The 7,788-nt window shown below is 41.5% G+C and overlaps 1 protein-coding gene across 4 annotated transcripts in view; it reads right to left on the minus strand.

The window, feature by feature from the left end:
• nrbp2b (nuclear receptor binding protein 2b) overlaps positions 1–7,788 on the minus strand; it is a 34,010-nt gene extending 26,222 nt beyond the window's left edge. For 3 of the 4 annotated variants that reach the window (XM_019270352.2, XM_027274274.1, XM_027274273.1), the window contains exon 1: positions 7,075–7,788. In XM_019270352.2, coding sequence (XP_019125897.1) covers positions 7,075–7,194 — 120 coding nt within the window. In that variant the 5' untranslated portion in view covers positions 7,195–7,788. The remainder of the gene's footprint in view (positions 1–7,074) is intronic. The other variant, XM_010748974.3, reaches the window with a different exon arrangement.

Here is a 7,788-nt window from a genome sequence, read left to right on the forward strand (position 1 = left end):
GATCACCAACTTTGTTCGGGTTCATCATCTGTGAACTAAGAACATTTGTACAAAGTTTTATGCCAATCCGTGCCTTAGATAGAAGCGAAAACTTTGACCTGTTGGAGGTGCTACATAAAAAGTCAAGGGATCACCAACGTCACCAAGATTCATCCTCTGGTGATTACGAATGGCTGGAGAATGGAGCAACACAGCTGTCACCTACCGCTCGCATGACTAAAAATAACCCCAAATCAATGGACTTGGACAAAAATCATTATTTCTGTATTCTAGGAATGAACGGGTGTGAATGTGTTTCCTAGTAAAGCCTTGAACACCGAGCAACAGGCGGGGAGGACTGCCGTTGGCAGAGAGACCATGTCAACAGGTGGATCAAAGCTGTCCCTGCTCTGTGTTAACCCTCCAGGGAAATCTGAGTGGATGTCATTCTTCATAGGGCAGCTGTCAAACCAGTAAACATGCCTGCACTGCTGGGTTATTATAGAGTGTAAGTCATTAGGAGAATCCCCTCAGGACAGGCAGAGCTTACTGCAAGCCACAACTTGACAGAGGCTTGTGAGGGGGGCAGGGTCTGCGCTCAGTTTGACGGCTTATCTTTACGACGTCCGACATGGAAAACATCCAAAAAACTACCAGAGATTTACTGCACGGCATACATCGTGGATACTGTGAGGTGATGACTTTTTACTGTGATAAAATTATCCCAACGTGTGTGGGTGGCATTACATGAGAAAAACACATGGCTGAAGATGAAATATATATATATATATAATATTTCTTATGTTTACTCTATAAATCAAAAGGTCTCCGGGGGAAAACAAGCCTGCCTACATGTATGTTTTAAGTGCTAAACACACTTATCAGTTTACACATCATGTGACCCGCCATGGGCACTAAAACATTTATATAACCACACTGCGGCTGAAAGCTGCATATTGTGGTCTTTTTTTTTTTAAACATACTGTTTTGTAAATTATAGGATATTATTCAAGTAAAATCAAGCAGCAAACTCTGTGGCTGTGAAGTGAAGCCAATGCAGAAGTGTAAAAAAAAACTGCAGTTCTTCAAACGTCCACTTGAGGCTGGCTACAGAACGAGTCGGTCTCCATAAGTCCCCATGTTAAAATGTCCAACTTCACAGCAGAAATAAACATGTTTACAGCCTGGTACAAAAACTGTTTTGGTCTCTGTAGCTGATTCCCACGTTCATGACAACTGTATTGAGGGTGGGTTTATATACAACTCACCTGTTTAAATTATATTAAGGCTTAAAGTTATGCAGAATTAACAGCGTGGACGCTTTGATTGACAGGAGGTTACAATTACAGATGACTTGTCTGAACACCCAGGCGTTGTTCACATCACACATGCCCTGTCCATTCTTTATACTTACGTCCATATTTACTTTTTTATCATAATTTCATATCAAGATTTTAGTAAATATCAGTGACTTATGGCAGCAAAGGCGGTCTCCACTAAGATAAGCAACAAATGTCATGTTATTAAGGTGTGCGGCTCTTGTTTAGGCCGTCATTTGCTCACTAAATGAATCAATAAATGAGATGCGCCACATTTCCTGGGGGAATATCGTCACATAATTGAATCAATGAAGAATAATGCTGATATCAATACAGGCCTTTTTTTCACAGTAGACAATGGCTGTTTGCAATATTATTATTTAGCTACTTCTAGTTTCTCCATCGTGTCACACACGTGTGTGAGCACTAACACATGCACGGGATTTGGGTTCACATGCAAGTGCAGAAAACAGCATCTGCCCTTCACATTCAACCTCATATTTCATCGGTGCTTGTGAATTAACACCATGACAAATTAATGCAGTCTCGCTGGGCTTCAGGCTGCCTCATTTTCATCTCTCTCTCTCTGTGTGAGCAGATGGAGGCAGGTCCTTGAAATAGAAGATAGAGCCATTACTGGAATCAGTAATGTGCTGGGGCTGGTGCACCACCGCGTGGGTTAGGGTGTGGAGCACTTCAGGAGGTCTGTGGATGCTGCAATATTGAGGCAAGATCATAAAGGAGGGCAGTGATAATCTTTTGTCCAGGCTGGACTGTGATAAAACAACCCAGTGTGACAGATTTGGGTGGATGCAACAACCACTGCAATGTTACGACAACCACTCTTTAGAGCAAACTGCGGGACGCCCCTCAGTCAACTAAGACATGAACTATAAAGGTCATAGTCCGCTGTCATAGTTAGTTTGTAGTTTCAGCACGTCGATCCAATGTCTGTAGGTGTAAATCAGGAAGCCCTCTGAGTGTCTTTAAAGGGTTCTCCAGCCATGAATAGATCGTACTCATCACGGCTGTCATTTCATTCCTTCGACACTGAGGAAATCTTAAAAATGTGATGGTTCCTAAGCAACTTCTGGAGTTATATAAAGCGTCTTTTTCCTGTGATTTCTGTGAAGTCAATTCATGGACATCGAAGATAATGATATTCTCGGAAAGTGTGTGTCACACTGAATCTAAAAATGTGTGTATCATGTCTTTGTGCTCAGCTTTGGCTGACTTTACACAAATCGCATGAATTTGGCTATGAGGGTTTTTAAAGAACCATAAAAACGTCCATGAGCTGTTTGTCACAGTCACTGCCGCAGGTCCAACTGCTGACGGTGTTATAAATGAGCCAAACCAATAACTAACCTCCCAGCATGCACCTTGCAGAGTGGCCCTAGTATTACATCTCACTTCATAGTTTGAAAACCTCCACTTTAGAGCAGCCAGTTTTTGATCTCTATACATTTCTTTCTTTCTTTCTGCAAAGATCAACGCTAGAGAGCAGTTTTTGAGTAATATTTTATGAATCACGACCTGTTTGTGTAAAATGTTGCGTGTTACACTGAATGTTGCCATCCTGGAAAAGCACAGATGACTCAATCAAAAGGATACGTGCCACTAGTCAGAAATTATGAGCATAAATCATGTTGCTGACATGAAGATTTTCTTGGTCGTGTTAACAAAGAAAGCACTATGTGCAATAATTGTCCGTCTATTTTAATTTATTACATACATAAACATAATTTGTCAAACCACCAACTTCAGTTTAATTCATTTCTTTTGTCATCTTGTGGTTTAACTTCAGGGAACATCTGCTGTTTTTCATGTAAACATCTGAGCCAGCAAAGATTTTCACCGATGAACCACAATACAAAAAAAAAAGTAGTCATGTTTCAGCTCCAGCTGTTTTGCTTTCCAATCACACCAGCACCACTCAAGAAAAATCAATGCTCTGTGTGTTCAGTCGAGACGGATGAACTGAGTTTGAAGGCAACACATTCATCTAGTTTAAAAATGCAAAACCGTTCCCGCCTGCTAAGAAAACAAGGCAACAATACCATGTGCTGAACATGTGACTGCTGCCTGTGTTTATTTTAATGCCTGAGCTGAATAACAGATATGGCAGCATGTCTTCTGAACTTTCACCCACTAACTTATTTACTGAGCATTTATGTTTTATGTCAAGGCTGCCGCTGAGACACACCCAGTTTGCACTGAATGTTTTTGATGGATGGTTTAATGTCAATGACGAACTGTTGAGATTCGCACGGATCTCTCAGCACAAGGACGACTTCAAAAGGAAGATATAACAGCCAGAAGGTACTGAGTCATTTTGTCCCCATAGAGATTTTGTCACATGAGCATATTTTGTTTGTGACAGTCCGGATCCAACATGTAAAAACACTTTTGTATCGTGCTCCTCATCGTTAAAAATTTGCCTTCTCAAGGCCGAATTTGCACAATCACCAGGTGAGCTACGTCAAGGTGAGAATTTAAGTGAAAGACTGAGGCAAGCCCAAAAAATAGTTCAGTTACTATAACGGGGGCGGCGGTAGCTCAGTCCGTAGGGACTTGGAGAGGCGCCAGTTCACCTCCTGGGCACTGCCAAGGTGCCGAAATCCTAACTGATCCTAGGGCGCCACTATGTTGCTGCCCATCACTCCACCATCAATCCACATTTTGCATGTCTAAGATCAAGTCAAACAGGTTCATCTTTTTCTTACAGTAACGGTTATACAAACACAATATTATTGTTCATTCAAAACGAGTTGTATCATGATAAGTACGACTGTGATTAAGTCAGTCAGGTTCATCTTACAGTAATGGTAACACCAGGCTTTATGCAGGAATCCTGAGGTTCAATTTATAATACCATTTAATACCTGGTCATTCCCAGTGACAGGCCTCAGCCACAGTTCAAACTCTGGTTCGTGGGTCCATTTCCCCATGTTTAGTAAGCTTTCTTTCAGCAGGTAGCAGCAGTAGTAACCAAGGCAGTGCTCAAAATGTTTACACTATGACGTCATTCATAGATCTAACTATATACAACAGTCCTGCATGTACCGTTGTGCAGTATGAAAAACTAGTCTACTGCACAGTCTATGTATCAGGAATTAAGTACTTTCAAAGGGCCTTAATTAGGTTGATTCACTGATACTTCCCTGCAGACACCCTAATTACACGACACAATATTATCGTTTACCAGCTTTCAAAGGAGTTTTATCATGATAAGTTCGACTGTGATTAAGCAACTCATCAATATTTCAATCGACAGAAGTTCAAAGAGACAAAAATGTTGATAGTTTAATCAGGCAAAAAAAGCCAAAAGTTCCCTTGTTTCAACTAAATTGTGAGACTTTGCTGCTTTTCTTTGTTTTATGTGCTTATTTTCTTCCAAACCCCAAAAAATATAAAATTTCATGACTTCATGTTGGACTGGAAACCGCCCGTAGGTGTGAATATGAGCATGAAGTATTGGTTAATGTGTCAGCGACTCGTCCAGGGCGTACCCCGCCTCTTGCCCAATGTCTGCTGGGATAGGCTCCAGCCCCTCACAGACCTGATAAGGATAAGCTGCTACAGAAAATATATGGACAGACTTAATGCTTTAGAAACAATTAGGACTTTATTATATTATTTTTTTAAATGTGAGGATTTGCTGCTTTTGTCTGCCTCATTCACTGAACTGAATACCTTTTGATTTTTGGATTGTTGGTTGGACAAAATGAGAAATTTGAAGACAGTTTAGGGTATTCTGGTGATTTTCATTAAAATAAGATAAATTAGTGAGCTTTGTCTTTGTAACGTAAAACTGTGGAACAGAGGTAATCACACTGAAGATAGATCTGATTGTTTTACGTTATTTAGCATACATTTTTCCATCAGGAAATGATTGCTATTGATATTCTGATATGGATTTTTACCACAGCAACTAGCCCTGAAAAACTGATGCTCTCAGTGAAGGGGTTAATGGAAATGTGACAGTCAAAGACGCCCAGAAAGCATACGGACGGGTAATCAATGGGTGGAAAAACCCCATGTGCGTGTGTGCTGTTCCCAACATGAATGGGAAAGAAAGCATGGTGAAGTCAGGTGGTCGCAGCGTTCAGAGGACGCCGTGTGTGCACCAGAGATAACCTTCAACTTAAGTTCTCAGCTTTATCTGGAGCTGCCCACTGCTTCACAATTCAGAGGCCTCTTTCTCCCCTAATAATAATAATAATAGCCAAGCTTCTTATTTTCCTCACACGTGGACGGCTTTTTGTCTCAGTAAGGCTGTCGATGCTGTGAATGTCACAGAAACTGTGCTACATTTTGGGCTTTTAATGTCAACGTGAAACAAATATTTCAGGCCTGAGTCGTTTGAGCCTGCTCTGAACGCCTTTCCTTCTCAGAATCAACACTACACGGATAGAGGGTTTGTAAATCTGTTTCTATTCATCAAATTACAGCTGGAACAAGCAGTGGACTGACAGAAAATGTACAGTATCTACAACTATTTTGATAATCCATTCAGCACCAAAGTAAAACTCAAAAACATTCCTGTTCTCTTCTTTGTCTTAGATGATAGTAAACTGAATATTTTTAGTGTTTTGGACTATCAATCAGCAGTGTTGCAGTCAAGACCAAGTCTAACCAGGACCAAAGTCTACCAAGACCAAGACTTTGAGGGGTTGAGACCAAGTCAAGACCAAGACCAGACAGTATGTGGCTTACATAGGTAGAGAATATTCATGAGAACTCTTTGGGTGAAGCGTGGTTGGTACGCTGAGTCGCCTCATTAAGCGTCGCCTTGAAGTATTTACATCTGCTGTTTTGCAGATGAAGTCTTTGGCTGATGTCTCCTCACAGACAGTTAATAAATAAATCAGACGACACACATGTAAAATTAAGTGACATTCCCACAGTTGTTGGTCTTGACCAGTCTTGAACTAAAATCCAAAGTCTGAGACCAAGATGAGACAGGGACCTTTAAAAAGTCAAGACCGATCTCAAGTACTATAATGCTGTCAATCAGACAAAAACAGACATTTTATAGACCAAATGATTAAACCAAATAGTCAAGAACAGGCACAAATATCATGAATTTTAATCATTATTTGGTTGTTCAAGGCTTGTGAGTAATAATAACTTTAATTTTCAATGAATCAGTTGATTGCTTTCTTGAATAATTGATTAATTATCATCATGCTGTGTGTGAAACATCGAATGAGAAATGTGAAAAATCTCCATCACGGCTTCCTTAAACTGAAGGTAACATCTTCAAATCACCTGTTTTACAGCTGACAGGATGAGTTGGTGGCTGGATTTCTATAATAGATGAGTTGCCCTTTATACTGGCTATATTTGTAATAAAGCAGCAATTCTCCTGCTCTCTCTCTCTCATACCGGAGTGGTTAGATGTCATTTAAGCTTCAGGTTATAAAGTGAAGGTGTCACACTTGTGTGATTTGCAACACTGAATTAAAGGTCAGAGTGTGTCATAAACTTCAATGTCAAGATCCTGGACAGAAACCCTCCACACAAAGTGAAGCAGGCTTCATGTGGGGCTCAGCAGATCCACGGATATGATGGTGCAAAACAACATGTAGCAATAATAATAATAATAATAATAATAAGAAAATAATGTCACATGCCTGGCTCGAGAATTGCATAACAGATGCATGTCCAGCATGATCAAAGAGAAGCGATTTATTTCCTGATCAAAGATCAGATGGGTTGCATTTAAAGGAAACGTGCACACACACACACACACACACACACACACACCAACCTGCTCTTTCCGTTTCTGCCAGCGGCCACACGGGCTCTCCTCCAAGATTTCACTCTCATCCTCGCTCTCCTCTTCCTTCCCCTCCGATCCTGATTTCCTCTCCGGGACGGACATCGTCATTTTAACGCTGTATATTTCCAGATTTTCAGTCCAGACCTTCTCCTCCGCCTTCTCCTCTCTCTCTCTCTCTCTCTTCCTCTTGAACTGTCTGTTGTGTTGTGGATCAGACGCAGAGACGGTCTGCGCAGTGAAGAAACCCCCCTTCCCACCCCCTCTCCAGACGATACCAAGCCGCTCTCAGCCCTCTTGGCGCTCAAAACATCTTGCAGAGAAATAAATATTGGATATTGCTTAACAGGGGCGCTCCTCTGTCAGAGAGACGAGCCCACATCTCAGTCAGATCAACACCAACAGTGTGCACATTGCATGGTCGCTGGACGAGCCGGACAGGGTGGAAACATATATCCCAGACTTCATGCGCCCTGTCGGCTGCATGCAAAACAGCTTGCGAAATGCCTTTTTTGTTTCTGCTTTTCTGTCTCCAAAACGAGAGGAAAGGATCAATGTGTGAAGCGAAACGATTCCCAGTGAGTCCCCTCCCTCCACCGCTCACCTCAGGTGTCTGTTTTTATTGCAGACAGTTCATTTTTCGACCATCTTCCACACGCATCATTGTCGGTGTTGTTGGATCTGAAGCCTGCCAGGCACGGTGCG

Source organism: Larimichthys crocea, chromosome XXIII, assembly GCF_000972845.2.
Source record: "Larimichthys crocea isolate SSNF chromosome XXIII, L_crocea_2.0, whole genome shotgun sequence".
In the NCBI taxonomy this organism is placed as follows: Eukaryota; Metazoa; Chordata; class Actinopteri; family Sciaenidae; genus Larimichthys; species Larimichthys crocea.